The 17,784-nt window shown below is 40.3% G+C and overlaps 1 protein-coding gene across 1 annotated transcript in view; it reads right to left on the reverse strand.

The window, feature by feature from the left end:
- HIPK2 (homeodomain interacting protein kinase 2) overlaps positions 1-17,784 on the reverse strand; it is a 1,139,975-nt gene that overhangs the window by 204,694 nt on the left and 917,497 nt on the right. The window contains exon 7 of the mRNA XM_044088176.1: positions 12,572-12,734. Within this exon, the coding sequence (XP_043944111.1) occupies positions 12,572-12,734 (163 nt within the window). The remainder of the gene's footprint in view (positions 1-12,571; positions 12,735-17,784) is intronic.

Here is a 17,784-nt window from a genome sequence, read left to right on the forward strand (position 1 = left end):
CTACTAATTACTCATTTCTTAATGGCAACTTCTGTTCTAGAGTCTACCAAAAATTTCTACCAGTGCTGGTCTTTTGTTTAGGACCCCCCTATTTCTTTCTCTTTGCCTGCACTCTGATATCAGTCCTTAATACGGAAGGCAATCTCTAACCTGCAGTTCAAATTGGTGTCTGTATCTCTAATTGCAGTCATGCCTATCGACAGACTCTCCTTTCTCTATTCCCATGTTGGCTTAGGTCTTAGAATACCTTCTGCTACTTTCTGAATATAATATTCTGTATGATTATTACTATTCTCCTTAAAGGTCTGTATCCAAAATTCTAGTCTCTCTCTGCTTCATCATCACCTCTTTCCATTCTGAATTATAGCTTTCTGCTTGTGCTATGTAAAGGGGCCTTAACTGTGTTGCTCTGAAATACCGCTTCAACTCGGATAATCCCAATCTGCCCTGTTCTGCTGGAAGAATAAGCTTATCCCATTTGACTCTTGCCATCTTTTCCTCCCATATCCTTCAGCTCTTTATTAATTACTATCCACAACTTCTCCTCTGGCTGATAAAAAATATGCCTGACCTGTGTATAAGGGACTTCTTCTTCTTCTTTCGGCTTTTTCCCGGTTAGGGGTCGCCACAGCAGATCACCTGTCCACTCATGATTGGCAGTGGAGTTTTTACGGTGTCGAGTTGCCAGCCTGGCGCCCAACCTTCCACAGAAGGCACACACTCACGCCTAGGGCCAATTTTAGAGCGTCCAATCCACCTACAGCATGTCTTTGGGATGTGGGAGGAAACCCACTCGACCCCAGGGAGGACATGCAGACTCCGCACAGAAGGCACCCCAGCCGAGGATCGAACCGGAGAGCCTCTTGCTGTGAGGTGACAATGCTAACTGCTGCACCACTGCGGCCGCCCACCTGTGTATAAGGGACTAAAACATTTTAACTGTGTGTACCTAAATATTGATATCCATATAACAGAGCTTCCACTTCCTCAGTTTTTATATTATCTTTTGTTTAGTCTCTTCCTACATATCTTTAGCTTCCAGACCGCTATCACTTTAAATTCATACTCCTAAATACTTCATTTTCTCATGTCCTCACAAGCATGGATATTGCTGAACCAATATAGGTTCATAGGTTCATAGGCAGGTACTAGGCTATTGGCCCTAGGGCCTATATAAACCTAGCCAAACGGTACCCTGGCTTTTGCCACCCAAGAAAATTATTTTCCTGTGCCCCTGTCAAGCAGAGCCACAGAAGTGATCCCCGGGGTGAATTTCCTATCTCCCATCCAATCATCAAGATTTTTCTTGAAGAGTGCTAATGAGGAGCTTTGTTTGATATAGACAGGTAGTTTGTTCCAGAGTATGGGAAGTCTCTGGGACAGGAATCTATCCCTCCAGCATGTTCTTTTTATTGTGGTGACAAGGTTTAGGTCCCTAGAGTGTGTAGCTCGGAGGGACTGGGATTTCTTTACGTGGAGCATGCCCAACAGCTCTGGGTTTGACATAGCTTTGTATGTTAGGCAGAGATCGCCTCTGACTATGTGATATGCGACAGAGTAAAGCTGGAGTTTTTTGAGACGGTCTGCGTAGGGCATATGTTTGAGGCCGGTAATCCTCTTTATGTATGTATGTATATATGTGGGTACATAGTTTACCGCTATTGCTTTTGTTTTAGCTTCATTAATTTTGTATTCTGAAAAGGTTTGAAACTGTCTCAGTATGTTACACAGCACTGTAATCTCCCTTTCTAGTTTTGTCAGGTAAAAAAATGTCATCTGCAAATAGAGCCAGCTTTAGTTGACTACCACTCCAATTATATTTTTGAATTTCTGAGTCCCTTATTTTCTTTGCCAATGGTTCTAAATATAATGCAAATAACAAAGGGGAGGGAGGACACCCCTACCTGGTTCCACTGCTCAAGCAGAGATTATCAGAGAGGACCCCACCCACTTTAATTTTCACCTTCAATCCCTCATATATCCTCCTAAATAACCTTATAATTTTATTAGGGAATGCAAATGCTTCCATTGCTCTGCTCATAAACTTCCAGCTTACTCTGTCAAATGGTTTCTCTGTATTAAGACCTACCAACAACAGTGGTATTTTCTTACATTCTGCTTCCCTCTGGATCATTACTGTTCTGTTAATGCTGTCAAATGTCTGCCACCCCTCCACAAAACCACACTGATCCATATCTATCAATTTTGGCATCACTTTTGCCATTCTTTTAGACATAACAGACATAAACACTTTATAATCATGACTTAGTATTGAAATTGGCCTGTATGAAGTTGGATCTGATGGGTCGTTACCCTCTTTAGGTATTATAGGTTCATAGGTTGGTACTAGGCTATCGACGCTAGGTCCTATACAAGCCTAGTCATAACAATTCCCTGGCTATTTCTTCCCACAGTATTTACTTCCCTGAACCCCTGTCTAGCAAGTCGAATGACGATCCCAGACAGCAACCATGGCTTCCTTTCAGGATTTTGGCGCTTCTCTTCCTCTTAAAATACTGTTACACAAAACCTTCCAGATCTACCATTTTTTTCTCTCTTAGCTTCAAAACTTCCACAGGAATACCATCTACTACTGGGGACTTTCTATGGATTGGTTATACATTGCTATTTTTACCTCATCTCCTCCTATCATGTTAGTAATTGAGCCTCATCTACCTTTAACCTTGGCACATTTATCTCTTCCATAAACATTTCCATTTGTATCTTTTCTTGATTTCCATATTCTCTGCTTTTATATAGACTTTCATAAAGTTTCGGAAATATTTCTAGTACTTCTGTGGGATCTCTTGTTATCTTCCTTGTTATAGGCTCCCTAACCTTGGTGAAAACCCTTTCTACTTTCTGTCACCTGAGTCATTGCTCTTAAAGTTTTTGTGCTCTGGAGTTATCAAAAAACAGCAGTCTTTTTAAACTCGTGCATATTACCGGGGTAATCCCTTACTTTCTCTACAATTGCTCCTCTTCTTGTTCTAGTACATTCTCCCCTCTCTACTTCAATGTTAAGTGTATTGCTCACTTTCAGAAGCAAGTGTAGGTAACAAATCCTTGATGGTAGGTAAAGCATTCTATCATTTATAAGGCCATATTACAACGTAAAAGGTATGTTTTTTTTGCATTTTACTTTGTTGCCAAGTACTGTCCCTGAAACTTCTTAGAAATGAAAACTCTTGCCATGACATCCTAAAGGATTGAACCCACAATGACTCACTTCAAAAATTAACACATATGCTGTTATATTTCCATGCTAAATGCATCTGTAGGTGTTTTTTATTTCCTAGGTGTTAAAAACCTTGTATTGAAAATTAATGTATGTAATGATGTAGTAGTGAAACGGCAATGTAAGAAGCTGCTTTTCTAAAGCTGCTTTTTGCTTGCCTACAATGCTTTGCACATATACGAAAATCATGCCCAATACCTACTATGGCACCATTAAAATGCTTTCGGTTATATGGAAACAACACAATATAATCCTCATTTTTTTGAAAATCACTTGAAACTTTAACATGAGCAGTATAACTGGAAATTAAACTAATTGCAAAACAAAAAATCTTCAGAAAATGAGCAATACATTTTAAACACACAAACTCTGTTCCACTAATTGCTCTAAGGTGCTCTTGGTTTACAGACTTCAATTTGGTCATAGAGCTGATATATATACATTTCGGTGAAACCATTTTTATGTTTACTATTGGGACTGCATATTTTTGCAAATAATAACCTTATCAAATAATTCTTAACAATATGAACAGTTTAACAATGTTATTTTTATAATCTAATCTTGTGCCACTTCTACTCCTGAATTTTAACCAGTATGGGTTGGGAGGGTGGCCTAATGGCTAAGGTGTTCGCCTTATAAACACAAGGTGCAAGGTTTGATTCTCACAAGGGATAATTGGCTAGGCTTAAAATGGCTCGCAAGGGCAGTTAGCTTAGTATGATCCTATGAACCTATTAACATTCACTGTCCAGCTTGACAATTTTAAATTCATTAACCTACATTAATTAACGATACTTGTAACATCAGTACTAAATGATGCTTTACTGTGTTGATATTGTAAAAATGGGCCCATGGACCAGCCTGTGTACCTGGTTATCAAAAAAGAGCAGATAAATAAACAAATAAATAATGTCACATAATCACATTTCTCTAATTGTAGGTCTCTCTTCCATTTTGTTACCGCAAAACATTGTGATATACATGAATAACATCTGTAAGTAATTTCCACAACCATCACCGACACTAACTGAACCACACATCCATTTTTTTGCCATTGTTAGCTACAGAAAATGGTCTAAAGCTCCTTAAAGGGTCAGACTCTATGTGACCAAATAAGACCTATTTGACAGTACAACAATAAACATAAACATGAGAAATATTTTTTGAGGATTAAAAAAATTACCTTTTTCAGAAAAACAAACTTCTCATATTATTACAGCTGATAGCTGTCAATAACAAAAACATGTAACATCAGTTACTAAAATAATTGCTGGATAAAACTTTTCCCTGTTTCAGTGACATGAGACTTCTACTTTAAACTTAGCCTCACTCCCTTAATAACTACCTATAAATGGACATCATATGCAAAATTACACAATTTCTACATTTTCATCATTTAAAGAATACACAATATGCCTCAGCTGTAACCATACTTAACTGACAACGATCTAAAAATATTCCCTAACTGCTTACTGCTAGCTTCACGGTGCAGAGGGATAAAATCCTAAATACAAGTGACCTAGGTTCAATCATCATTCCAAAATCTAATGGGTGTAACAGAGTCAGTACAGGTCTATCTACAACAGTGCCACTGGGAGGGATCCCTCATCAGCATGTTTTATGCCAAAAAGATAAAACAGCAGAGCAAGTCCTGACAAGGGGTGCATCACATTCTATCTGAGCTGTACATATGGGTGTCTGGAAGCTCACATCTACATTGGGTTTGAGTAGGCATGTATAAGTGCACCATGTCTACTGGCCAGCAGGGGGAGCACTTAACATTATGAATGAAAATGTCCAAGCCAGGTATGGATGACAGCCTACCTCTGCTCAAGTCTCACCCAGCAGCCTAGGTAAAAGGAAAGGCAGTCACGCTCCAGGAAGTGGAAATTAACTGATGTGGGATACTAATGTCTGGCAGGATGACAGAATGAATGGGTCACTGGTGTGCTCATGAAGGCTTGATGGTCAACGTCTGGTAAGAGCCCCCACATGCTTATTCTCCCACACACATTCTCTTTTCCCAGAGAACACCGGCACCAAACTTACAAGAGGACTAGATGATCACATCTGTATGTAGATGCTCCAAACAACTTTGACAGCAAAAAGTACACTCATAAGATTTAAAACATCTTTCAAAACATATATTCTAAATAACAGAAATCAGTTGGTGAATATATACTGAAAAACAAAAAAAAATAACACTTTTATTCACACACAGCACATTCTTTTTGGAAGAAGACTTCATTAGACTCTGAATAAAAGTGTTATTGGTTTTATAGATTTTTACCTATCTTCTAAAACATGTCAATGCACAAAATGGGCAGGGCAACACGGAACAGTCCATAAAGAAGCAGCAAGTGTGTAACAATAAAAAGAGCAGAAACATATAAAAATAAACAAATAGCCTTTCTCTAAAATTCAGTCAAGGCATGTAAGTCAGCTCACCTTAAAATGTTTTGTTCATCCAGCACATGCATCTTCTGAATATTCTGAGAAAGAAAGACAGCCATGTATCCACTGCCTGCATGCTAACTGCACACTAGTAAGATGGTGCATGTAGAACGTGGTTAGCAATATTCCTGGAATTAAAACTGAATGATAATTACTAACTGATCTTTAAACTCCTGTAGCTATACGCCCAAGGAGACTCCAGTAAGTGTACAGATGGGTAAGAATTACTAGGTAACACTGCCTGTTTTCATGTCACACTGTCAGCTATGAGCGAGTAAGTGATTCATTCAGCCACAATGTACAAAAATGAGCTGATGTGAAATCAAAGCAAGGCCACTGCTTGCTAGAGTCACTAAGAGGTCTTTAAGCAACAATCCAACGCAAGCCAACTTCACCCAACACCAAAAGACTAAATGTGACAGCACAACAGTATGGACCATTAACCTAAAACTGACTATACAGAAGGTCAGCTGGTATGAGGCACCAAAGTGCTTTAGAGAAATTAGATCCAATACTGATGGCCTCAGAACAGGGTAGACATGACAATACCCAATCAGAGGAGGAATCAGTCACGAATACCATGATAAAGTCATACAAAAGGCAAAGCTTTACAGCACTTTAGGCCTCTTTAGTACTTCAGAGTTGAAAAAGATGGCCTGTGGAGCATAACTGGCCCCTAGTCAATGTGCCTTATACCACAGAGCAGCCCCTTTAACAAGACTCCATAAAGTAATATCAGTTCTGTCAATTAATGTGTTTTGCTAACACTCCATAACAGGGTTTGCCATTCATCAGTTATACAACACTGTGGAAGAGTTTCAGTCATACAGTCTGACAGTGTGCAGTCCAGTGTGTCCACTCCTGAAAAGTGTCAGTCAATTACATGGGGACAACACCATTAGGGTTAGAGAGTATTCTTTCTTTAAGTCCCAAGCAATCAGAATACTGGTGTCTTAGTTTCCAATGATGACAGCTCTACACAGGCCTGTGACAACTGCAGAGAACCATTCGAATGTCTGTATGTTTGCCACCTGCAGGGAAACCAATGCTGGTGCCCCTAAGGCTGCTGTTTCTCTGGTTATATGCTGCCATGATCCTTGGACAAGGATGTGATGGACACATCCCTGTAGCTCCACCACCAGCCATTTTTACAGCATCAACCCCTGCTGTTCCCAGCCATGTTCCTGACTCAAGAGAGAATGTTACTGTTGGATTTTAGGTGCAGTCAATAGTTTCTCCAACACCTAGGGGCTATGTGATCCAGTAGACCCCCTGACTGGTTACAGGACATGTCGTCACTGCACTTCTGAAAAGGGAGTAAAACACTCGTGAAGATTCCGACTGCTGCAGACTGTGACACTGGAGACATTCCAAAAAAGTGTCTGGCATTACATTTATTGTGCTCTCATCGATGATACTGTAACATGATGTCTGCAGACCATTATGGGAAAATTGTCACATACAGCTTGAGGCATGCACTGTACCCACCTACACTATCACCTGTTTTAACATTCAATTCTCATGCAACACTTACAAATGAAGACACAGAAATGTCTCATGCTCAAACTTTTCTTACCTTGGGCTATCTTCCAAAGCCACCTGTTTTACTTACAGGTTCATAGGTTGGCACTGGGCTATCTGCCCGAAGGCATATATTAGCCCAGCCACGTTGTGCGGTATTCACCGCCCCTTTAGTAGTTCCCTAGACCCTTGTACTAGCAGCTAGTACCCTTGGCCCCTATCTAGTAGTGTTGTTGGTGTGAACTTTCTGTTACCCATCCACTCATCAAGGTTCCTCTTGAAGAGTGATAGTGAGGGGCTCTGTCTTATGTAGATCGGGACCCTGTTCCATAGTAAGGGAAGTCTCTGCGAAGGGAATCTATCCCTCCAGCATGTTCTATTCATTGTTGTGTTGAGGTTTATATTCCTAAAGCGTGTAGCTCGAGTAGATTTGGTTTTGCTAAGATGGAGCATGTTCAACAATTCTGGGAAGGACATGGCTCTGTACGTTAGACAGAGATTGCCTCTGAGAGGGCGGTATGCAAAAGAGAACAGTTTTAGCTTTTTTCAATTGTGCTGCATAGGGCAACTGTTTGAGGCCAGTAATCCTCTTGGTTAGGTACCTTTATGGTCTCTCCAGCTGCTGGACATGTCTAGCCAGGTACATTCCAATTGGTGCATTGTACTCAATAATGGGTCTGATGAGGGAAGAGTAGAGGGGCACCATTACATCCTTAGATCTTGATGCGAACCCTTTCATGATCAGATGGGTCACATAGCAGGATTTTCTAACCACTTTGGCAACATGGTTATCAAAGGAAAGCTGACTATCTACTTGGGTCCCCAGATAATTTCAGGGGATTACCTCCTATGTTGTAGTTTGCGGGTACTCTGTTCTTATTGTACTTATTCATCTTACCCTCTTCCTTAACTTTGCTGGATTCTGGACCATTTTAATTTATTTTACCTATCTACTCTGTTACAGTCTTCATAATAGAAAATGCACACCTCACATTCAGACTACAACCTTCTCTGCTCAATATGACAGTCTAAACATTTTATGCATGTCTCCATTTTAATAAGCTTTACTGACTTGAATTACTACCATCACCAACTGGTCACTTAACCTTTCCCTGTAACTTTACTGATGCATTACTCTGAAAGAACTACAAAAATGACAAAAGCAAAATCTTCACATTGCATTGCAGGAAAAAAACTCCAGACAGCTGCATGGATTGGAGGGGAAAGACTAAGACAAGAGATTACAGGAGCTACAGCTCCTGGAATTAAGAGTCCAAATGAGTGTGTGTGTGTGTGTGTGTGTGTGTGTGTGTGTGTGTGTGTGTGTGTGTGTGTGTGTGTGTGTGTGTGCGTGCATGCGTGTGTGTGTGTGCGCGCGCGCGTGTGGGGATTAGACATGCCATGAATGCACAAGATCAAGTTATGGAGGTGTGAAGAGGCTGTCCCGAACAGGAAGGACAGAAAGGGAAGGAGGGATACAGGCAATAGATTGCTGGGATCAGCTTCTCCCTGTATCCTTGAAAGCACTTCTTCACAGATGGGGTTGTGAATTCATTAAATGAACTACTGGAATGTGTGTGATGATCCCAGAGATTTTGGGAAGGGAGAATGTTTAAAGCACTTTAAGGGTACCTGCAGAGGCTCATTGTATCCCTCTGCAATCAAATTAATATTATGTAAAAATACACTATTGGCCTTCTCCAAGATGCAAACAGATTAATTCCTGAGTTAATTACAATGCCCAGGTGCTGAAAACATCAGCATGTGTGGGATGTTAACTTCAATTCAACCATTCGGGGGGGGGGTCTAACTTCCATAGCTTAATCTAGTGGATGGGTAGGTGGGTGACAGGCTGGTGCAAAGGGAATAATGATAATACAGGCTGCCAGTTGAGCACAGTACTCTAGCCACTGGAGTGAATGGGCAGGAACTCACATCAGCTCTTTCGCTCAGGGGAAGTGTCAACCACCAGATGGAGAAAAAGGACTAGGGCGTTAAACTAGAGAAAGGAATGCTAGTCAGCTTCAAAGAATAGACTCTTACCTCCAATGTACAGTTTTAAAAAACATTTTCCAATAAAGTACATCACCCTGGAAAGGAGAAGCATCCCCATGAGGTGTGTAATGGCTGGCATGACAGTAAAATACATGGCTTCACTTGGCTGCTAGTGGCGGCTAGATATTCAGGCTTTTAAGGCACAAAACTAATAAAAAATAAACTATGTTAGGGGTGGAAAAAATAAAAATGTCACCAGAAACTGAGACATGAACTGAGACTGCCTGCAGAAAAAGAATCTTTGACATTCTGACAGGTACAGGCTGAAAACATGAAAGAAATTAACAGGTTTTGAGAACTCCCCATGGTTACTATACAGAGTTTTCATAACTGATGTCAGTACAGATGTGTGGAATCTATGGCAGTTTGCCAGGCAGATGTTTTCTGACTCCATGAAAGACATGATTGAAATACACCATCACAGAAGTGTGACTTACTAATTAAACATCTGCTAATAATTCCTTGCATCCCTTGATGTGGGGGCTGCACTGCCCCACCCCTCCTAATTCTGAGACTGACGTACCTTGGAGTAAGGTGAATTCTCATACATGCTACAGTCTTGATGTTAGCAGACAAAATACCTTACTTGGGAGTTTTCTGGCTGCATTTCTGAGAGTTAATCACTACCACATTAAACTTCTGTTCGGCACCTAAGTGTTCCATGAAGTCACTGTGCCTGAAAGATTAGCTCATTCAGTGAAAAAAGTATGAAGAGTTTTGTTTAATTCATTTTTGTGTAGAGTACAGTATGCAAGCATACTTCAAAGGGCAGATTCCAAAAGAGTTGCTCTTGGGGTAAGTCATTCTGACATTAAGTCTTTTGGAATCTAGCCCCTGGTGTAGACCTTACACAGAAGTAAGTCACTTACACTGAAAATAAGTTGTTTGGAATCAGGACAGGCTTACACAAGTCTTTTGGAATCTGGCGCCAAGTAGCCAACACATACTCCAACACTGTCTCAACTACCACTGCAGTATGTTGTTTACTAGGTAGACAAGAAGTCTGGTGCATAACTAGTTATCATACATTTTGTGAATGTGACACACATACTCACCCAACCCACAAAGCAAGGCTTTCACAAACATCTCTGTATATCCACTTCAAATACAAAGTTTAGAGTTAAATCTGCCTACACGTTTTCATCTAGAATGGATGAAAGGAAACCTGCTACAGTTACTAGTTTATTATTAGTGTCTGCTCCTTTCAAAGGCAGTTCTCACAGGCAGGGGAATCTGGCCTGTCATGTGCCTTCCAACATCTTTACAGTACAACCGACAAGCTGGACAGTTTCATGCAAAAACAGTCACCTGCCAGTAGCAGTGCTCTAACTAGGACATACAATGTCACTTGCTTTTACCTAGCACTAATTCTCCAGCTGTGACAAAACAAAAATGTTCACACACACACACACACACACACACACACACACACACACACACACACACACACACACACACACACACACACACACACACACACACACACACACACACCTCTAATAATCAAACATATAGTCTATAATCTGCCAGACAATGGTCATGCCTAAGGGAACAGTGCTTCTAGCAACCATAATGAGAAATTCAGTCTGATGCTTACCATTAGAAACCCATAATCAATCAAATGCCAGTCATTTATGCACACTAATGTGCATCACCTGCCTTACATTTTTATCCTTTTTATAGCCAACTATATAAATATATATAAAGCACTCAAGCTTAAAAGCCAGAAACAGTTTTGTTTTTCTGAAGTACAGGCTAACACAGAAGGCCTCTGGCTAACGAAGTTCGCAGATGACTGCAAACTAGGAGCCATAGTCAAGTCCCCAAATGAAGTGGACATCCTACAGAAGGGCCTCGCTGAGACAGATGCTTGGTGTCAGAGCCATGGCCTCAAGCTCAATGCCAAAAAGTGCAGTGTCATCCCCTTTGGTAAAAACTCTGTACCCATGAACTACCACATAGGCAGCAATCTACTTAACACTGAATGCATGATAAGAGACCTTGGGACCCAGGTGAACAGTAGTCTCTCCTTTGATAGCCACATCGCCACAGTAGTCAGGAAGTCCTTCTACATGGCACACCTCATCATAAAAGGGTTCTCATCCAGGAAAAAAGAGGTCATTGTTCCCCTCTACCCGACGCTCATTAGACCCATTATAGAGTACAACGCCCCTTTTGGAATGTACCTCACAAGACAGTTGCAGCAGCTGGAAAGGCCATAGAAGTACCTCACAAACAGGATTACTGGCCTCAAACAAATGCCCTACACTGACCGCCTCAAAAAACTCCAGCTTTACTCCGTAGCATATCGCCTACTCCGAGGTGATCTCTGCCTAACATATAAAGCTATGTCAAACCCAGAGCTGTTGGACATGCTACACCTAAAGAAATCCCAATCCCTCCGAGCTACACACTCTAGGGACCTAAACCTTGTCACCACAATAAACAGGACATGCTGGAGGGATAGATTCCTGTCTCAGAGACTTCCCATACTCTGGAACAGGCTACCCATCTATGTCAAGCAAAGTTCTTCATTAGCACTCTTCACACCCCGGGGATCACTTCTATGTCTCTGCTCGACAGTGGTACAGGAAAATAACTTTCTTGGGTGGCGTAAGCCAGGGAACCTTGTTGGCTAGGCTTACGTAGGCCCTTGGGCCGACAGCCTAGTACCTACCTATGAACCTAAACAGAAAAGCTATCATGGGCGTCGGGCATCATACCACTGGCACACAACAGTAAAGCACAATACATACCTCCTGATACCTTAGTCCTGCTGGCTAAGAATGGTTTCTTGTGAAAGTTCAGCTGTTAACTGATCATACAGCAAACTAAGTAAAAATGTCTATCTGCATATTACATATTTAAAATTACTATTGTGAGTGGAAGAAAAGAAAGGTCTTTAACAGGAATTGAACACTCTGTCAAACAAGCCCTTACAAAGTTTCCTCTGGAAGTTTTCCAGACTGCTGACAATTCTTTAGCACTTTTATCACTTTTTCACAGGCTGGGTATACAATGCTTGCCACTTTTGGTGATTAAATCCTTCAGCTTGGCAGATCAAGAATCCTGGGTGTTTCACAATTGCATAACTTGTACCTATGCACTATGTAATCTCTATAAGTAATGTTTTAGTATGCTATGAAGAACTGAAGCTTGACCATGCAGGCTAGGAACTATTTTCAGTTGTGTACATTTTTTTAGACAAATAACAGTTTTAGCATTTTTGGCCAATTTATATGCACTTCAACTACAACTCAAAGAGTGCAAAGCATAAAGTGCTGTCAGATTTGCTCTACTTACCTGGTTGTGTACAGTATTGAGGTGGTTGTTGAATGTCATGGTAAGATTGGTTGATGTGTTTGGAGCCACATGGGTTATGAATGGTGTCTTACTTTGGTTCACTGTGTCATACATATTCAGCCTACGTTTACAAATCTCCATGTTATGGAAGCAGGACTTGACACTAGCAGAAAAGAAGAAAAGGAAACAAGTAATCAATTCTAGCGAATAAAAGAAGCCAAAGTTATTGTAATGAAAGCACCGTTCTAATTCCCACACTGTCATTTCTCTTTTTTTTCTAATTTTGTGCACAAAAACATCTAACATAACAGAAAACTTTCCAAACCAAGCTTTTAGTAACATTAAAAAAGAGTCAAACCAGTCCAAAACAGTTTCAAAGGCTTACCCTGGAGATGACTGACATTCAACTGATTGAGTTCAAACTGCCCAAATACAACCAGTCATTATCATATTTTACTGAAGACTGAACTGTAGTGCCTTAGGTACAGTGAGATCATAGTCTGAAAGACACTGTTTGCTTTAATAGGGAGCTTCTCCTTTCCCTACTGTTGTTTGAACATAGAGTTAATATACTTAAGTTCAGGATTGTAGGGGAGGGCTTGTCTCTCATTTACGTGGGCACAGTGGGGTTTACTCTCCGTTAAAAAAAAAAAAGTTATGCATTCAACATAATGCTACATTTGTAAGAAATGTGCCCATTGTTGGGAAGAAACAGAAATACATGGTAACACAGGGAACTGTATGTTGCAGGCATTAGGATCAATCTGCACCTGGAACTCTTTAAGCAGTCCAGTTGTACCCCCATTTCTCATGATAGTGTTGTTTTCCCATCTCTGCAAAACATCACTGCGGATAGTTTTTGGCATCCTGAGAATATGACATATGGGTTTCACCTAGTTAGGAAAAGGTGAAGGAATATGAAGAAGATGAAGAAGGCACAGTAGACTGTGCCTGCCAATCATCTACTGCAGGGTTGAGGCAGAGGAGTGCTAGTGACTGGTAGGATGCCCCATGTCTCAACAGAGGAAAGAAGGGTGAATAATGACACCAACGATGGACACAGTTCTTACAGGTTTAGTGTTATGGGTGACTCAGGAGTCCTTAACTTTTGTAAAAGGATTTCTTTGCTTGTTGAAGGGGCTTGGGTTTGATCAGATGGTTGCCTCTGCTACCCAGAGTCATAGCCTCAGATTGTACTTGGGTATTCATGTTGAGGGGTCAATACAAGTGACTTGGTGGTGGAACCAGTCAAGTGGTCTGACCATGTTTCTTCTCTGGTTTGACTGACATACACAAGGTAGAAATCTCTGATCTGGCTGTGGTACAGTGGAGGAATTTTAATCTGCTCACCCCATATACTATGATCCCTGTGTTGCATCAGGAAGGCAGTGTTAAGGATACATAGGAGTTGAATAAAGCCCATAACAGGGCCCTTACAGCCACTCTAAACTCCTTGGCATCCTCAGGCCATAAGTGCTCTGGGTTGATCCTAATCTTCATGATCTGAGAAAGGATGAGCAAAGGTTGGAGAACAGATGACATTGCTCGGTCAGACCGGAGGACGAGCTTGACCTGAGAAATGATAATTCTCTTTACCAGACAGAAGTCTCCCAGATGATGTCAGCTTACTTGGCTTGGAAGATCTGTGCAGCAGCAAAGCGAAGCACCCGGCTGTTCTTTTCTAAGACGCTGGCAAGCTGTGCAGTCCATACTGACTACAGGATCAAAGCTGTTTTACATCTGGAGAATGTGACCTGACCACATGTTTCTTTGCCACCAAGCTTAACTTGATAGGTTCAGGACTTGTTTGTGCCAAGTATTGTACCCGTAGGGCATGCAGCTGGTTCTCTGGTGGTATTTCTGTCTTTCCTTTGCTATAACTTCACAACACCAACGAATAATGAGCTCCTCTCATTGATCTCCTCCATTCATGCTACTGCATATGGTCTTGATCTCTATCCCACAAGGAGGTTTCATTTTGTTTGGATGAACTGAGCTCTCACATTTACTACAGCATTACTGCCTATTTACAAGAAGGGGTATTTCCATCTCTACTGAAAAAGACACTTATTACTCTTACCCTGAAAATGGTGAGTTTAGATGCTGATGATCTGGATAGCTGCATAATTACTCCGAGCATTCCATTTTTGGGTAAGGTTATTTATACATAGCTAGATTCCTACTTGTAAGATTACAGTCAGTATGACTTTAACTTTTTTTGATGATTTTAACTTAAACAGTGTCTTGTGGTGTCTTTCAGGGAATACTTCTAAGAATCCCAACCATAAGGAAGGTGTCATAGTCGCTTCTTGTGCCAGAGATGACCGAAAGAGTCTTACTGGAAATGCCTGCAGCATGATCTTAGTCTTATTCAGCATATTTGCTAGGCAACAAGATCACATGCTGCACCTGCATCAGCACCCGTACGGACACAGTTTGGTGCACAGATATAGACATGGAGGGCTCTTCCACCAGCTTCACTTCTGGCAACCCTCCCACCCTTGTAGACATATCCATATTCTCGAACTACATACATATTTACTTATTCTGATCTCTTTCTACTTCTGTCCCCATGGGGTCTATATTAGAACATCGAAGTTTCAAAACTTCGAATGTTCTAATATCGACCCCTATTCAGTGAAAGCTAAAAATATCGAAGCAACAGAAAACCAAATTTTTTCCTAGGGAAAGAATTCGGCTGTCCATTTCTGTTGCTTCAGTATTTTCAGCACTGTGGTGGAAAGTTATGGGTCAGGTGCAGGTAAGTGTGTGATTGAGTGCGGGTTAGGTTAGTTAGGGTTAGGGTGCGGGTTAGGTATGTGTTCGATTGTGTGGACATGAGAGTTAGGTGAGTTAGGGTTAAGGCGTGGGTTAGGTATGTGTGCGATTGTGTGGACGTGAGGGTTAGGGCGGGTTAGGTGAGTTAAGGCACAGGTCAGGTAAGTGTGCGACTGTGTGGACGTGAGGGTTAGGGCGGGGTAGGTGAGTTAGGGTTAGGGCGCGGATGAGGTGAGTATGCGATAGTGACGGACCTTAGGGTTAGGGTTTGGGTTAAGGTTAGTGGATAGTTAGTGGTGTGTGTATAATTTAGTGTAGGGTTAGGTGTAAGATTTTAGTTGTATGTGTGTGGATTGCTGTTTGCTTGGTGTGCTTGTGTTGTGTGTATGTGTTTTGGAACAGTGAATTTTTTCCCTAGGAAAAAATTTGCTGTTCTGTATGTTCGATGTTTTCAGCTTTCGTTGAATAGGGGTTGGTATTAGAACATTCAAAGTTTTGAAACTTCGATGTTCTAATATAGACCCATCCACATGCCATGTCTTTTACTATTACTATATTCCTAGAGTCTATATTTTAATTACAATCCCAGTGTAGAGTGTCATATAATAGAACATTTACATTTAACCTTCTAAATCTGATATTCTAGTGCTACTGTTAAAATCAGTCATATTTTCTCCCCAAATGTTATGTATAATAGTATCTGAACAAACATCTGAAAAACCTTCACTTTTAAAATTCAAACTTTCCATAATAAATTGTTTGGAGATATTAAGTTTTGTTATCATTAAAAAAGACAATAACAGAGAAACACAAAACTAATTTTTTATCAGATGTGTCATTCTATAGGCTAGTATATAAACTATCCTTTTGGTATACTGCACGTATTCAGAACTATTTCATAACTGACAGCGGTTTAAAAAGGAATTTACTGCCTTTTGCTTATTATCTAACTTGTACTCATTCACATAATAGCATATGATTCAAAATGTTATGATTATTTACTTTTAGACAGGAAAAAGTAACCTGGACAGTTCTTAGAATTTTCAGAACTCCCACAGCATCACAAAAGTACCCATGACTCTAAATTGTTTTAAGCTGGTTTTCATGGTAACAGCTTGAAAACGAATAATCAATCAGTTTCAATTCACACAAAAACACCCTCAAGTGAATCCAAGCCCTCCACATCACACACCAATCCCTTAAACCAAACCCCTCAAAACCACCAAAACCAAAACCAAAACATCTCAAAGTATTCCAACTACCAAAAAGCCATTGCACTCAAAGAAATACATTTAATGATTCAGCAGTCATTATTTGTATGAGATGTATAACAAAAAGCAGGCGGTCATTTTTTAAAGGAGACATAGCATATAAACTTGCATTAAAAGACTGACAGTTTTGTGTAATCCAGGTTTAATTTATAAAAGTGTGAGTATTACTCTAATTATTTGATATTGTTTCAACAGTAACTTTTATATATGTAAAAATCTATACATTTTATACTTTGTTAGAATATATCATGTGGTGGTGCTGCGGTAGCGTTGTTGCCTCACAGTTAGACGTCCTGTTCGATTCTCGGCTAGAGCGTCTTCTGTGTGGAGACATGCGTGAATGGGCGTACCTTCGTTGAAGGTTGTGTGTCAGGGCCGGCAACTCGGCACGTAAAAATCTACTGCCAATAATTAGCGGATCGGAGTTCTGCTGTGGTGACCCCTAACCAGGAAAAGCGATTTTTTACTGGCCCGTATACTGGTACAAAAAAATCGCAAAACAGAGCTACTTCTGTTTAATGCGGAACTATGATGTTTCGCATTAAACAGAAATAGCTCTGTGTTTATTTATTTTTGATTGGCCTGGGCCAATCAAAAAAATAAATAAATAAGCACAGAGCTACTTTTGTTTAATGCGGAACCCTGATGTTCTGTATTAAAGACCTAGCGTGGAAGACCTTTTTAAGTCTTCACTTGCTGTGAAAGACTTTTTATGTCCCTACCTGGCCAGTCGGAAATCTGGCAACTCTGCTACTGGACCACTTTAAGAACCCAGAATGTAACTTAACATGCCTCTTTAATGTCATCTGTTGCATCTTGTGTTATATTTAATAGTATGTTACTCAGCTATGCCATTATATCAGAAATTGTGAAGTTCCATCATAATAATGATTAACTTTTAATAAGATGAACAGTTTAACCTTTTAAACTCTAAGTGAAAATAAGTGGCTTTAATTTCATATATAGCTAAAAGAATTAAACTCTAACATTTTAAAAAGGGAACTAGCAACCATTTGAATAAAGTAAGCAAAGAAAGAAAGAAATGATTTACCTTATAAAAAGTAATATTCAGCTCCTGTTCATAAGTATTCAAACAATTCTTTAAATTAATAAGAATTCATAACCATGAAATACACTGATTTTCATTTGTCCTTCAGTTTTTTA

Source organism: Protopterus annectens, chromosome 11.part0, assembly GCF_019279795.1.
Source record: "Protopterus annectens isolate FY-2018-M chromosome 11.part0, PAN1.0, whole genome shotgun sequence".
In the NCBI taxonomy this organism is placed as follows: Eukaryota; Metazoa; Chordata; order Ceratodontiformes; family Protopteridae; genus Protopterus; species Protopterus annectens.